The 17,586-nt window shown below is 36.8% G+C and overlaps 1 protein-coding gene across 1 annotated transcript; it reads left to right on the top strand.

Moving 5' to 3' along the window:
* The first annotated feature begins 242 nt into the window (after positions 1-242).
* Positions 243-13,222, top strand: LOC124634703. The gene is made up of 3 exons (XM_047170363.1): positions 243-445; positions 10,668-11,316; positions 13,176-13,222. The coding sequence occupies exons 2-3, from the start codon at positions 10,830-10,832 to the stop codon at positions 13,220-13,222; spliced, it is 534 nt and encodes a 177-aa protein (XP_047026319.1). The 5' UTR covers positions 243-445; positions 10,668-10,829.
* Positions 13,223-17,586: the final 4,364 nt, after the last annotated feature.

The raw sequence follows: 17,586 nt of genomic DNA on the forward strand, positions 1-17,586 counted from the left end.
AGCTACAGTGTGAGGAGTACAGCAAATATATTTAATAGGAGCGCTCAGTATTAATTTTAGCGTAAGCGACAAAAGAGCGGGGAAGAACTTAGAACCTTCTGGTCACGGAATAAGGGAGTATTTAGCTAGTTTAGTTTCTCTTTATATGTTGTATGTTGGATAGATGTTGTATGGAAGTGGGCATGGCGGCAAGCAAGCAGTGACGATTCGTTTAGTAGACAGTTGACAGTCGCCACGCCACACTGACATTGCGATAGTAACGCTGATAACAAATTTCTAGTAAATCCTTTTTTGCTGACTGTTCGTGCCTAGTGTTTTATAGACGAGAACTGTGTATCGTGAATACTTACTCGAGTTTAAGTGTAGTGCTGTGTTTTGTGTTTCTTGGATAATGACTAAGATTTTTGTGTTGACTGTAGCTAGTGGTCTTGCGTCGTGTTAAGGTGTAAGTAACTTTTTTATTATTGTTTATATATCTAAGTATGTAATAGAATAAAAATATTACAAATCTAGATATTATATCCACCTAGGTTAAATTAATCCCCAAAAATATTCAATTGTTGTCATCGAAGCAAACAAAATAAACTTTTGAGCTGGAGTGTACCTAACCCTACGATACGGTTACAGTTGATATGTACGACAGTTGTATCAATATGCCTACACATTAATTTAAACACAGATAATTAAATAGTTTTATATAAATACTTAGGTATTTAGTATCTAATATGCGTAATATTTACCTATAAGACAAGTATAAATTAATTTAAGTGATCTAATTAGGTATTGGGTGTTATTGATTATTATTTTTATACCTTATTTCAATTAATGGCTGAATAAATAAATTTGTAATTATTTATTAGGTCACCTACACCTTTTGAATTATTTAATTGAAATTAGAATAAATAGAGGACCCCTACAATTATTATATAAAGTACATATTTCTAATTGTGCTTCAGTAGGATTTACAGCAGGCACCTTCATAGATTTAGTATAAAGTTTACTATTGTGCAGGTATAACATTATATCATCCAAGAAATCTTAAAAAATTATATTAATATATCGACTTATTTAATACAAACTTTTGCATATTAATTACGTCTCCACAGATTTCACCTCTTTCCTTTTTTTGAGTATTTTTTTCACAAATATAACAAAAGAAAATCTTCACTAATTAGGTACTGAAACTAAGGACCTAAGGACCAGAATGATTTTGTGTAGGTAATGAAAATGAAATATAAGCGTTTATGACGGTCTGACACTAATTGGGAAATTGCCTACATAACAATATTAATTCTAAAACTGTAAACTGCCTGTTATTTATAAACTAACAAACTAGAGTCTCCATTGAGTTTAAACAACTGAACGGACATGCTTACAATTTACAGCAAGTTTTTTCTTACAAGAAGTCTTTGTCTGCACTGGGCAGGCATATAGGACTTTGATCAATATGTAATTGCATATGACATATCCAGACTTCTAAGAGAAATCACATAGGTATAACAAAGACAAATCAAAACCAATAGATATGAAGCAAGAGTTCTTCTAAAAAAATTGGTCTTCATTTTTGTCAAACTCCAGAGCTCAATACTTAATCTATTCAAAACTAATTCCACATATTCTAGGTATATTTGAGCAGAATTTTCCAAGGCTTTATATCTAGTCGGCTAGGGCGGTCCGCTGGGCGGTCGTAGATCCGACACGCCCACCGCCGCCGTCGCTTTGAATACGCCTTACGTACCGTCGTGTGAATATATTTCAAATTTTATGAAGTATATATGTTTTTTGTGGGATGCATACAAGTGTAGGATTAGTAGGTGTTGGTAAAAATGTGATGTGATACTTTTTTGTTGGGTTGTGTCCTTGTTTTAAGTTTTGAAGGTAAAAGGAGAATTATGTGTAATGTGTTGTTTGTGTGAACGTGTGAAAAATGTCATGTTAGAGGTAGCTAGCCTAGCTTTAAGAAATATAAAGCTCAATCATGTCATTCGATTTATAGACCAAAATCGGGACTGCAAAACTTTAGCTCCTTAAACAACTGATTTCCGTGTGTGCTTTCATTTGCTATCGGACAAAAATGTAATGTATTACAAATAGTTCCACGATATTAAACCGTTATTTAACCTTTATATTAAATTAATTATAAATAATATATCTAGAGTAAAAACAAAAGCTAATCTGCCTCCTAGAAGTTTTATTGTTTGACGTATCACAATAAAGCCGTAAAATATATGCTGACATTAATTTTTCATCTAAAAAGTTTAAAACACTGTTTAGACACATAACCTCAGTTATATTCACATCGCAAAGTCAATAAAACACCTAATAAATAGGTACAATGTTCATAACATGCCTTCCCAACTGTTAGTGCGTGCTCCGAATTTATATTGCAACGTAAACATGTGTACCAAGTGTTGTGCTACTAAAGGATCACTTTGTTCTACGTTTTTGATCCTTTTGGGTTATGAAAGGACCAAGTATGTGTTAGTTAACAGCTTGGTGTGAAAACTTTAGATCCAAGAGATTTTAGAGCATTCGGTATAATATATAGTATATTCGGTATAATTGTGAATTGCACGTTGGTGCTGATGACGAACGTGTTTTCCGCTTTACTTTGATATTAAACGAGGGTAAACAAGTAGTAAATCTTTCAGTTGATTGAAAGATTTTGATTAATAAGGAGAACGTTAAAGTACGTATTTGAATCTATGTTTGCAATTGCTCGCGCTCTTTCACATCATTTTGCCTGAGGACTAACACAGATAGATAGAACATCAATGGAGCTTTCCACTAATAACAGATACATATCACCAGGGATACAGAACCATAAAAAACTTCTTGACAGTAAATTAATAGTCGATTTACTTTCAAAAAGTTCTTTAATAAAAATGCTGCACTCAGAAACCTACATGGAGATTTCCCTGTTCTACTTAAGACACTACAAGTAAGCAATTTCCTAGATATCCACATTTATAAAACCCAACAAAATGTAATCCCTATATCTCTTCACAAATCCACACAACATCGTAAACAGACAATACCAAGACGGCTCTTAGTAAGTGTATACCAATGTCGAGTAACAACCGAGGGTGTCTCACACCCCTTCCGTGATCCATCACCGGTTCAATCACTGAAACTCTTCGTGGCACTCTTAAAATAATTACTGGCTTAATGCAAAAGTTAATATTGTCTGCTGCAGTATCTGTAGGTTATAATGAATCTATAGTAATGTTATAAAGATGAAAAGTTTGTTTGTTTTCTTGATGAACCAGCTAATCTCGGGTCCTACTGACGATGGTGATTTGAAAATTCTTTCAGTGTTAAAGAGCGCCCATTTATTGAGGAAGACAAGAAGAACGGATATACCTATAGTTACTTAATAGGCGACGTTTCTTAAGGGGCATGAAAGTAGTGCCTATGGAGCACAGGTGAAAAAGCTGGCAAAATCTACTAGAAAACATTTTTGAAGGATTGAAAACAATCCGTTTCCCGTGGTTACACACGTGGCCCGTGGTCACTTCTTCTCATGATGATAATGAAATATAGCTTTTGTCTCCCTGGGATAGTGTAGCTTCCCAGTGAACATTTTTTTCAGTACTTTCAAAGCTTTTAAGAGACGAGACTAAAAAATCTTCTTTATAATTATTACGAGACAAATACCTATTGATACCTCCATATAACGTAATCGTTGCAACATAATTTACCTACATTTATGTATGTATCTATTACATGTCAAGTATGTATGTTTGTACGTTTGAACACTAACAGAGACTTATGTGAACAGTAATTAAAAGAGCATTGACTCGCACATTACTGAGTATTCTCATAAATAGTTGTATCTCAGATCTCTAAATATACTTTGTACTTGCTCAATATACACACACAGACACCTTAGAGAATTATGTTTTCGAGTCAAATCTATTATTATTCTTAGAATATTCTTTTCTTAGATGCTTGCCTGCTATGGAGTGTTTTTTTTATATCTTTTACCGCAAAAGGCGCATTCAGCTGTGTTGGACCAAGTTCTTGTATCATTATAAACGAGGCTATATCTAACCGTTTTCCCAAAAAACTCTCAACTATGATGCTTTTTTGTCATGCTACATATTTTCATAATTATTAACCAACATGTAACAAATAGACATAAAGGCTAGCAAAATTCATACAATCATTCATTCACCATTATTAATCACGAAATCATTACACACTATCCCTCTATTCTCAATGTGTGATAGTTTCCCAGTTTCCCTTCGCGCGATCCATCACAAATCACGGCCTATCCCGGTAGCTGATGTTCCTCCGACGTTTACGACCAGATATGATGCATACTTTTCACCACACCAGTAATGTATTATATTTCAGTAAAGTTTTATTTAAATAAATGCAAAACCTTTTACCTAAGAAAAAGGCTTAGGTATCTATTCAGCTGTGTTAATGCTGGCAGGCTCTTGCTTCGTTATATACTTGGCTATAATTTACCATTTTAATAATTATTGACCAAACAAATAATATCAAATTGTAAGACAAAAACATTCATTCACCAACATTAATCAGTTATTACACAATATCCCTCTATTCTCAGTTCCCAGTTTCCCTCCACGCGATCCATTACAAATCACGACCTATCCCGGTGGCTGATGTTCCTCCGACGTTTACGACCAGATATGATGCATACTTTCCGCCACACCAACTCTACACACTTTGTCAGCACACCCTCTTGTGTTGTTATAATATATTTATTAGGTTAATATTGGTTTATGGGTTTATAAGTAGATTTGTGTTTTGAGATGTTTTTGGTCCTTTGATTCCTGTGTTAAAATCAGCATTTGCACATCAAATTATTTCCAGGTTGGCTTGAAAATATTGTATGCATAGGGTAAATCTGACCCACCCAAAACAAAAATGTGAAAAACTGCCAAGTTCGATAATATGGGAATGCTTCGCCTATAAAAGAAGTGAGATCTGAATAAGTACCAAGTTCCATACACATACCTCAGTTAAAAATAGTTACTTTTTAATGATGTTACTTGGCAAGTTTTCACACACCTTGTTATAAACCTACTAAACGCATGAATCAAGTATTTAATTTTCTATTAAAACTTGATTTTCTGACGTCAATATCTCAAGACCTACAATAGGTATATTAATGAAATTTTGTGTTTTAGATAAGTGAGGGGGTCTCAACAGATACTAGAAATTTGATATGCGTAAATAAAATAGATTTTGAGTTACAGGGGGGTCGAATTTGACCCGAAATGGTTCGTGTAATATAACCCACGGCCGGTGTGTCGCTTTTTTTGCTCGAACTTGGCGGACACACTGTCGTGTGTCTAGATTTAAATGCTGACTTAAAATAATTTTGTTGATTGCAAATCTTAGAAAAAAAAAGAAAGAAAATTGTACTGTTTTTGCATCATTGTGTCGAACTGCTTGAAATAAAGCGCAATACCTAAAAAAACTTGCTTCTGTTTCTGACATTGTTAGAATTATTCATAAATAGGCATACTTATTGGATCAAGTATAATTTTGGCATCAAAAATAAGCAATGACCCAGTTATAACGAAGTGTAAACGAATTGAATGTGGAGGCATCCATGAATTGATTTTGCATTATTCTAACAGATTACTTGTAGCATTGCAATCATCTCTTAAATCCAGATCTTTCCAAACTAATGAGATAATAAAAATGCTACTTATTTGGACTGTAACTAATACAACAAAGGCACCTATTGATGTCGCTTCTGCAACGTTCATAATGATTATTAGTAATTAATGACAACGATATCATGCTTGCTACTGTAACAGTAATCAGACGGATGGTACTTATTGCTATTGTGCAAGGATGTAGGTATAAAATCTTGTATGTTCAATAAAGATAAAGGTAGTTGTCAAAATGTATTTGCTTTGTTTGTGGTCCAATAGTTTTATTGGTGGCTGTATAGTTATTAATTACGTACCTATGCCGTAAAACTATTAAAACATTATAAATAACCTTTTGTTAAATCGATTACTTAACGTATTTTTGAGTAGATTTGATTGATAAGTACAAAAAAATACTTGATAAGATCAAAAATAGAAAAAAATGTGGTATCCCTTCACGAAACTTGCTGTAATGTATGAGGATAGGCAGGTAGAACAGTAATGAATTGCTAACCAAATACTAACTAACTGTGATGTAAATAGAATACACAAACATTGCAACTTCTGCATAGACAAGAAAAACAAACGTCTATCTCCTTAGAAGTACTTCGTAATGACATATACATACATCCCACTATATAATTTAAGGCCCAGTCGAGGGAAACGCCAGCATTTACTAAGAAATTGCACTTATCAAGTCGGTTTTCGTGTCAACCGCTTTTTGTGGGACCACGTCGAAACATAACTAGTATAATTTCCCACAAAAAAAATAATAATTCCCCTGCTTATTAGCCATGGTCAGATCGGATGGAAATAGAAAGTTAATACCACATGAAATAGGCAAATTTCTAATGGTGGTGTACCACTACCTTTTAGTTTTCTTACGAGTAGTTTCACCCGGTATAGTATGGTAAATTACTATGTTTTTCTAAGTTGTATGTCAAGTCTGTGACAGGATTTTTATGGAGTGTTCTAATAAGTTTTCTTGTGTGTTTCTTCATCGCGTTGTTAGTTGATGCTGAAAGTAGAATGATGGAGAGCAATGGACTGAATTATTATTGAAAGATTTTACATTGTTTGAAATTTACTTCAGAAGTCACCTTCTCTTTTATTGCAGTAGCTGCAACTTAGTTCATTCATTCTTTATCAAGCAAAAAGTAGGATTCATCAAGTAAAGCCATCACTGATACTTGGTTTTTACTTACCAAAGTATTGCCATATATTGCATGAATGTCTTATATTTCAATGTTCTATTCTACTTATATTATGTCTCCGACAAATTATAATATCCATTGTTCTCAGTATCATAGGTAACGCTATACGTCAAAAATTTCGTGAACAATCGTAATAGTAGCTGAAATAACTCTGCAATTATAAGGCTTCCGTTTGCAAATTACATGTTTTTTAGCTTGTTAGCGTACAATGTTTGCTTTGCGTCTATGTAGTTGTTTCTTATATTCAGTCATTTACGACCTATTATTAAATATCACATGCAAACTCGAGGCTTTATGTTAAAGTAGATGTTAGTGGATGCAATTCAGTATCTTTTTAAGTGATAAAGACATAGTGTTAACTGGAAAACGATGTGGAAACTTCTGTAACGGTATGGGCATCTGAATTGTGATGTGGAGTAATAAGGATCATGTTGTAAGGAAGGTTTTGAGCATGAACGTGTATTGATATAGACGAAGGGAATTACCAAATATACGATAGGTGGAGTCAAAATCAGAATTATTATGAATAATGTTAGGTACTGCAAATAGAAGATCCCGACCCGAAATTGGCAGGTGGATCAATGAATGTTGAATCTGGTCGCAAAAGGTACTTTCTTCAGCTTTCTTAAATATTAAATTGGAAGCAGCGCTTGTCTCTACAATAAACAGCTTAGTTTTCTCTGCTAATCTAACTGCCACGTTAGCAGTCCAAACTTGTAGTTTTCTACATATTCAATTATTTTAACAAAAGAAAAATTTAGTTATTTTCTAATGCTAACAAAGCCGCACCGTTATAAAGTATATCCTCACCTACTTATTCTCAGCATCAATAAGTCTTAGCCGAGGCCGACTGCATTCCTGCTAAAGTACTAGGTTTATGATACGACCCACCAATAATACAGATTGACAAATAAGCCAGCAGACGGTCAATTGTTGTCGCTGATTGCACGTGCGTGTTGCGTGAGAACTGACTAATAATGAGCAATGATGGCCATATACTTGCTCATACGACGCATAGACTAGAAATGTTCGTATTTAGAACTCGTGTCTCATTGGTCGAGAATACTTTTTAATTGCATCGTATTATGAAGGCATGTTGGTTTTTGTTATTTCGGTTAGATGCATTCGAATTTCGAAGTAAGTAAAAATAATAGATATGCATGCAAGCTGAATATTTTAAACAGTTCTAAAGCTACTAAGCCAGGCATTTGTTTTATTATTTTTTGTATGTTTCTGTCTAATTTTCCGTATTCAATTTAATTTGTACTATTCAAATATACCAACACACAATTGTATAGATAGTATTCTGCGAAATCAGGCGTTGTATAATTTAAAACCAGATCTATTGCATGCATCATGTCCCTAACATGCAATGAAGCTTTTATTCTACATCGAATAGGAACCACTCCCAAGCATATACCTATGGTTCATAGAACTAGAAACATGTTAATAAATTGTAGGTACCTAGTACTTTTATGAACTTTCGCCACAAAAGTTCATCACAGTACAGTCCACTGTACAATTTCATGTCTTTTTCTACTTACGTCAAGGTACTGTAGAACCAGAATTACATACCTCAAAACCTCAAACATGGCAAATGAACGATAATTGAGGCTTTCTTCGAGCATACCGTACATTGAACCACATCGAAAGCCTACCACCTACCACACTATACACAGTTCTACGTATGTAAGTATGTAGGTGGGCGGCATCCGGACGCACGCCATTCGATTCCCCGAAGAGGAAATCGTTACGGCCAGCAAATTGGACCCTAACCACTAGTTTGGACACGCAGATGTTCGCTTATTTACTCTGCAGTACATAAATAACTAAATTGACGATAATAGCTGCTTATCCCTTGCCTTTATTATGAGGCCTGTTGTATGATACACTCGTCGATGTAAATGAATCGTAGTTTTAGTGTTGTTTTATTTTTTAGGTTATGAATTAATACTTGCAGCTGAAACATAACTTGTACTTTTATCTTATGTGCGTATCAATGAGGTTGTGGTACTGTAAGATTCATATGCTAACTAAGGTAATTTAGTTTTACTATACACGCTAATCTTTAAACATTATTTATATAATGATAATTCGTTATAGGTGCAAAAAAAGCTAAGATATCACCATCACTACACCTTGTATTTCATAACCTACTTGAACTCCTCGTATCAATAAAGATTTAGAGGCATTAAATTAGGAATATTGTTATTTCGTAAGCTCCCAGATTTCGAGGACGACGTCTCCTGAAAATGGGGCCATAAACAAATTCATAAGTAGGCTCTGTTCACGTTTTATGCTTTTTTAAGGGAGCCCCTTGAGGGCGCCGGTAAAGTGAAACGCGGCGTAAAACCTACGGAACCCTGCTGAGAAACAAGGGGAAAGGGGAATTTTGAAATTTCCTTTGCCTTCTTAAAAGCCATGGTTTAGTAAAAGAGTTAGTTGAATGAGCAGTATTTTCTTCGAAACGTATTTTTTTGTGTACGGTATACCTACCTAGTTATTTTCAGAATATCGCCGGAAAACATTTATTTTAATTTACCTCATAAAGTTTGTACATCTTACTCAAATGTAGCTGAAATGTAATCTAGATAAGTGGACGCAGTCACCGACATGTACCGCATAATGCTCTCTAGACACGTACAAATATAAATGTTATTCTCCAAAGGAAATTACATTTCATTGTCCATCCACGCGCAAACAGAACAGACACAATATTTTTAATTCAAAACACACAGCAACCCATACGCATTAAAATAGGTTTAACCGCCAGCCGTTCCATTTTCAAAAAAATAAAATAAAACAAAAAGGCGCGTTCCCGCCATTTCTCCAGGCCGCACCGCAAATTCCAGTGGAAAAAATCGTATTTCGAACGCGGTTTGAATTTTAATTGACGTTGAGCCAACAGTGGGATCCGAACCGCGGCGAAGCGAACATTTTCGAGTTTACATCTCGTTCGGCTGGGACCCGCGGTTGGGACTGTTGGCCACAACATGTGCGCTATAAAAGTGACGCCACACGTCCGCAGCTTCGACCTCCCTTTACTTCAAGCGGTGCGAAGCCACATGACAAAGTATCTTACAGATGCAATAAAGAGCCTTCTTTTGGTTTACTTTTTCATAAAGGTATACATACATATATGGTTGATTTACATACATGCCTAAAAACGCATTTTTAAGCCCACTCTACGACGCAATAAAAATAAAAGAATATCAATAACACCGCAACGTGAGCAACAAACACACGATTATGTAATTTGCATTCTATCTACATCTGAGCATTACATTTTCATAATTTTCACTGGAGTTTATAAAAATGTAATAGCTTCATTGTCCTCGGTCACGTGCAACAGTTCATGAGGCCTCTAAATTACAATAAACAATTTGGTTCGCTCATTATTCGCGGGTTCATCACGGCTTTACGTACAAATTATTCGACAAAGCCGCGGTAATGTCGATTGTCCGCGGATAATTGCGAAATAACCGCGAGACAACCTTCTCCCGTTGCATTAAATTTGGCGCCTCTCTATTTTCGTCAAATTAAGGACGATTAGGCATTGCTCAGCTTTACATTAAGATCTTAATTGTCTTGATTGAACCTAAGTATATTGACATTGGTAAATGCGTACAGTTAAAGGTAGTTGGTCTGGAAAATCTTTGCAATGTTCTTATCAGTCCGACTGAGTTTACTCAGTCGGACTGATACTTCTTCCCTTCTTCCCCCTGATACTCCTTCCTTTTTGACACTTCTTCCCAGTCCAAGCAGGATCGGTTACACATACAGAACTAGTTTGTTAACATCTAATAATATTTTTCAGATATCATGCAGCTACTGTCAACATCCAGTGCAGCAATATTACACAAGAATCTCCGATTCAAATAAACCTGATGTATTTCGAAAAATGACGCATGCGGCCAAACGTAAGACGAAGACGTCCCGTGAATGATCAGGCGTTGGGCAGCGCGGCACACACACAGCGATGCAAGAGATATGCAACACCGCTGCCTTGCCGCTCGACACTAACCCGCTGGTGCGCAAGATAAAATGCGAAGAGTTTCCCACGATCAGAGGGAAGCAACACACGAGAGTTGGCATGGGGGTGCGCGATGAAATGGAAGAGGACTTCGCCGTGAAGACGAGGAACACGCCGCCGATGGGGCCGGCGCCGGGGCAGGACCACCCGCGCATGGAGCATGGTGGCAACGGCTTCTGGCTGGCGGCCGTCACCACGGCCGGCGCGCCGCACCCCATGCTCGAGACATGTACTGAGACTGGCTTCATCAACAGCCAACCTTCCATGGCTGAATTCATGACCGCCTTACCGCAACTGGGAGGAGGAGAACTCAGTCCGCAACATACTCCCCCGGGATACGCGCCCGACCTGCCCTCGCCTGGTGGCGGCCTCAACGTGCCCGAGTACCCTTGGATGAAAGAGAAAAAAACTACGAGAAAGAGCAGTCAACAAGGTACGTGTCAATTTTCTTTAAAATAGATATTTTGACTTACACCTACGAAGCGTAAATAGCGGTCAAAGACATTCAGTCGACCCCACCATCACGCAGTGTTCAGTACTAAGAAAATGGGTCCTCCATCAAACGTGCACGTTTTCGTTTCGTAAGTGCGCCTAACTGTCGCGTGAATAACAACTTCTGAATTATTATTGTGCCTTTCAACGGCTTCAACAAATGGCTATTCAACCATTGTATTCTGGTTCACGGTCTCAGAGTTTCTTTAATGAACATTAAATTACTCCGAAATATATTGAATTGTGTGGCGCGACGACGCCGACGTTTTGTGTCTGTAACTGTAGTTGGTCTTGGTGTGGGAGTGTATCGCTACGCGTCGGCAGAGGTATTATCCGAGCCACCGACCCGCTCCAACATGCCGTGTAACGGAACGGAATACCCGACATGCACTATAACCACAAATTATAAGTGAGAACATTTTAGAACATAATTTTTATATGCTGACAAGCTCGTAGGTAAAATTCAAAGAATGGAGTGGGAACCTGTTTATGACCACTTGCTTTTGCCTATCGCACCCATACATTCAGCTTGAAATTGGCCGTACCATCAACCAATATCCTATTTAACCTTGCTGTATAAGCAAATCTAAATGATAAAATTGGACAAAGTTTTTAAGGAAGAGAAAAAAATACGTCACATTTTTCACGATTTTTAATGCAATAGAAACATTTATTTTTTATACAATTAAACGATACCTAGATAAAAGATGGAGTGACCCCAAATTTGTCTCTGGGACGAAACGCGTGTTAGGGAGAACAATAAGCGGTGGATGATCCATCACCATCCGTCGTGTGAACCGACCCTCACCTGGTAAGTGATACATCATGAGGATGCGATACAAATTGCGACATATCTGTACCGACCTTTAGCTTGGGAAAATATTGATACAATTAGCGAGGAATTACGTCAATCCAATAAATAATAATGCTTCAGCTGGTGACGCATTGAACAAAATAAACAATGCAGAATAGTACCTACAAATGTTTAGAACAATTTTTAGGTGTTACGAACAACAACAAACAAAAACATTGCCTTCATCATGTCAAGATCCGCATCCAAATCACTCAAATTGCCTTCGGAACATAAAGTCCCAAAACAAAAAACAGCTACACTTCGAAATGACGTGAATCAGGACAAAAAGAGGATTACAGCCAACCCGACTGGTGTATGTTACTGACGCTTCTAGGAACCGTTGCAATATGAACTGATTACCCGTTCACCTTTCTATACATCACAAGACCAATCAGACGCGATGATTCTACACTTTCGTCTCGGTCGTTCACATTTGCGACCTTCCCAGTTTTTTGTGGGCGATTCGTATAAAAGTTGAACAGTTTTACAACGTGTAATAGATAATATTTTCATATTTGAGGCGATTAGCGCGTGGCGTACAGGAGCGGTCTCCCGCGGGGCGCTCCGGGAGGTCTCACCGACAAAACGCACGCGTTAACATGATTTTATGGACGCTACTTCTTTGCTAAGCGTTTCTTGTAGAATTAGTTAAGAGCTGTTAAGAAATTGGCGCTTACACGTCGTGTTGTAAAGTAAAATTTAAAAAAAACTATGTACATAGTGTTGTCTTTCTACCTGCTCCATAAGACAGCTTAAACGTAACATCTCATATTCACTGGGTTTTGGTCCTAAAACTAAAAATTTCGAAACTGTAAGGGCCACTTACAAAAGTATACAAATTCTCCCTACAACATGTTCCTGAGCCAAATGCTCTTTGATACATTTTCAGCTGGCATCTCACCAAGAGTATAGTTACAGTTTAAACTTTTGCCATCCTTTGCCAATAGATCAGAATCGAGAGTTTACTGAGCATGCTGGAGACTCTACAGTGTAGAGTATATATAAGTATGTCCACCATTCATAATAAAAGAAAGTACCGAACAAATTGCATCCTTCCTTCCAATGACCGGTTTATTTTGTCCAATTCTCAACAACTGCAACTGCTGAAAATCCATAATCTAGAATGACATCTACAAATAGAGCGAAATGTTTTGATCACGCATGACATATGCATACAATGACATTAATGTAGAAGAACAAGGAAATAGTGGTAAAACCCATAGTTCTAACTCTCCCTTTACACATCTATCAGGTGATTTCCAAAGCGCTAGGCGTAGACAAAGAACAAAACTGCTAACCATTATGATAATATTGATACGATGAGGATGACAAAGTACAACTTAGGCTGTTATATTATTGCAGATATTATTATACACAAACTTGCTTCTAGCACCCCGATGATACCACTCCAAATATAAGTTTGCACAAACATGTAGGGTTGTCAAACACGTTTACATTCATATTTTGGATTTAAATTGTCGCTTGCATATTTTAATGGGAGCAACAGTATCGGAGTAGCTACTAATACATATCAAATTAGTAGCAATTGCTTTAAGAAATGCAGGTCCTCTTCGTATTCCTTTCCCTTATGAGTGGTAGAGCGCTATTGCATAAAAGTATAAGTACCAATTTACAGAATATGTACCTACTTATTTAAGACCAATTTTATTTCCGATGTGTTTGTTTAAAACTACTAAGTACCAAAATACGACATGACACAAAGAAAGTGTGTGACAAGTTTCGTCAGTCGGCAGCCCTAGTGACAAGGGCTGTGGATCCGGCCGTGAACCGGGCGCTACCGGGGTAATCCGTCACTGTCAGCGCTATCGAGCGCTGCACGCCCGCGATGCACCGCCGCCAACCCGCCTAAACTTAGATATTGCCTTCACCAACTACCACTAATCCCAACTCCATGTCTATTTCCAAATGCCGCATATCCGCCTTTTTACAACTGCTTCCTATTTTTTCACTCCTCAGATGATTGAAACACAAAAGAACAGTTACCTAAAACGCCAACAGCAAGAACAAAGAAATATCAAAACTCATCTCTCGAACTTCCGTGATTATTTTTAGAAATCTACTTAGGTATTTGCGGTTAATATTCCAAGGATTTATAAACACAATAGTTTTTGCTAGAAACTCGACATTTTCTATTGTTCGCCGTTAAACTTCCAAAAAAATATTAACGGAACTGCGAGGCAGTGACCACGGCAATGTCTAATAGAAGGCGATTCTCAATAGAATCTGGAGATAGATATACATACGTATTAGGGACATGAAACAAATTGTTCGCACAACCACGCCCCGGGCTGATCTCGGAGATCGAAATTAAAATGAACGCCCTGACACGATCGATCATTCCGATTCTTTAATACAATGCCGCGTTATTTCTGCACTGTCTCAATTTGTTCAGACGATCGTGAGTGACGTGAGAGACACTCGCGATTTCACGTTCCTTCTTCACTGTAATGACTTTTGAGTAACAAAAGGTTTGATTAAATGTAACCGAGGTGTCTTGAAGGGTACGTGGCATGTGAAGGATGCGTCGCGAGGCTATCGTGGATCAATTCAAGACTGGTAGCTCTATTTATTTTTAATCATAATTTTTACCGCTTCAATTACTGCTAGTGCTAACACTTTCTCAAATCCTCTTCACGTTTTTCGAATCGAATAACCGATATAAGGGTAACAACCATTTTTGATACACCAAAGACTAGGTCGCCACAAAATCGCGTGCGATGTATCGCGTTCTGTAAATAAGCAGCTGAAATATTCACTGTAATACGAACCTATTACACGTAATGATGATGGCATGGGAACTTTGTCATTCTGCCTTCTTACCGCTAACTAACATTTTTTGTTAGGCTTGGTCTTTATTTTTTAAAATTAGATATGCAGGAAATTCAAGCAAGCAATTTTTTGTGGTGTCTTTTTAAAGTACGCCCATTATGTACTGCAAGCTACATGACAAAATTATTCAGTTTGTTACAAATTACGAAAAAAATATATGTAGTTGAACCTACAAGAGAAATTGAAAGTAATATGTAAATAAAAAAAAGATTGAATGTAAACACTTTCCTTTACATCAGATCCTCAACCCTCAAATGCGCAAGGTGTGCTAAAATAGCGCCACTTTCGGTTTCAATGCAAAAATAAGTCATAAATTGTGTTAATTAGCCACGGTCGGAACAAACGCCACAACTCAGGTAGTCTTTTATCTAGCACAGTTGACCACATCTCGCAAATATAGCAATAAATCTTTAGGTCGGCCCGCTTTGATTTATGTGAAAAATGATCGTAAATTTTAGGTTAGAATGATATCCGTAAGGCGGGCTCTCCTTGGTCACCACAGGTGCCTCTGGCCTATTATGTATCATTGAGCCCCACTTACTATTATTAGGATAAGATTCTTCTTTAAAGGCAAATGATTATAAACAGCAATTTAAAACTATTAGTTCTTTCTTTGTCAGTAAAAAAAACTTAAGAGAATAATAACTCTTAAATAAATATAATACATAAATGATACTGCTAAACCTTTTTCAGCAACTTTTCAAATATGTATGAAAGTTTAAACCTAGTGGAATATAAAATAGGTATATACTTTGCTTATAACGAGTATATTCACCCCCGAAAGTTCTTTATAGGTTTACATATTTTATTTTTTCGATAATTAGGTATGTAAGCATAATAATAACGCTGGCCCTTGTATGTATTTAAACGTATCAAACATGTAAACCCATGTGAAGATATTATCATAATTTGCACTATGACAGTTCCATGAACTCTCTAATTAAATAAAAAAAAAAAACAAGTAAAATCATTTCAATTCCAACAAAAACTAGTTATTAATAAAATCACAAAACAATAAACGAGCGTATAACTAAAACAAGAATACAATAATTTTTCGTCTATAACAAGCGTATTCAGTGGCTGTCAATACATTTCGGGCTATGATTTACGTTGGCCGTAACACTTTCGCTGGCCCCGGCTATCATCGTAGGACATAAATCAATGCGACAACTGGCCCTTTTGTGCGTTTATAGCCGAACCAAATAATACACCCGACACCCGAAGGTTAAAACGTTAATGCGATATGTTTTCCTCTGGATTTATTTGTGTATTTTGTATTTTAAATCGATTTGGCCACAAGTGTGTTTTGTAGGGTTAAGTGACTCGTGTAGTTTTTTTTTTAAATATTTGGAGTTTTAAATCCTTATATCGATTTGTGCTGCCTCTTGAATTAATGAAAGATGACCAATGTGCTGGTAAAATATATACAATACAGTTGTGATCATTTTCTTTGTCTAGGAATTGTAGAACTGTACATGGACATTACAACAAGCATTTGCATAAAGCAACATCAGTCGTATCTAAATAAAGTTTCATTTTTTTAGGTTAAGGTTAGATGCACTGTAAATAGGTACCTGCCTACAATAGATCTACAAGAAATCTGTAACGTATCAAATAAAAAGCCAACTACAAACGAAACGGGAGCCGCTGACTAACAAACAAACAAACAAAACATAATCCTAAGCCGACATAAAGAACGCCAATCAATAAATCACTCTCGCTAAGGGCGGGCGCACACTGAGCGCACACGGGCGCACACTGGGCGCCTCTTTGTGTCGTATTGTCGGCGCCGATTTTAACAGCAATTACAGACACTTACCTGTCATGGTCCACTGTAATCCTATTAGAGGATTTGTGAGTGAGACACAAGATCTGCGTGGGCGGTCGCCAGCAAGAGACGGAGGTATTGCTCAGCACTTTTCTTACGCACTCTGAATGGATAGTGAGATGAAATTGTTGTTTTTGGGCCGGTTATGTTATGCTGTGTGGTATAGTCCTAATTCTCATTCTCACACACTTTCTTTGTATTGAATCGTATTTTTTAACATTGGAGTTCAGGGCACCGAATAATTATTACTTGTATCGGCAGCATATGAAAAACTCGTCATGATACCGGCAAACAAATGTTTTCTATTTCTCCATTTTGTTCCGAAAAATGACTGCAATAATAATACTTTTTGTTCTAGTAGGTATATTAGCACAAGCACCTGATTACAATAAATACACTATTTATGAAAAAGTTGAATCTAATACTGTAACATTGCCTACAGCTTCACACAAACAAATGAGCCCATATTCTCACCACAGTGTAAACAATTCTGCATAATCAATTTGTTCATTTAACACAAGATTGTTTGGCATTTCGCACCCCTCTACGAGTCTCGAGTGAGCTGTTTGGTGGTTCTAAACTGATTTATCATATCAGCGAGAGTTCCAAACAAGCATCATCTTACACGCATAAACCGTGGTATCGCGGTCCGTAACTATTGTCAACAGATACAAAACATT

This window comes from Helicoverpa zea, chromosome 11 (assembly GCF_022581195.2).
Source record: "Helicoverpa zea isolate HzStark_Cry1AcR chromosome 11, ilHelZeax1.1, whole genome shotgun sequence".
Lineage (NCBI taxonomy): Eukaryota > Metazoa > Arthropoda > Insecta > Lepidoptera > Noctuidae > Helicoverpa > Helicoverpa zea.

Coding starts and splice junctions, on each gene's coding strand:
- LOC124634703 (XM_047170363.1), top strand. CDS start 10,830: ATGCAAGAGATATGCAACACCGCTGCCTTGCCGCTCGACACTAACCCG. Junction 11,317..13,175: donor GAGAAAGAGCAGTCAACAAG/GTACGTGTCAAT, acceptor CTTTGCCAATAG/ATCAGAATCGAGAGTTTACT.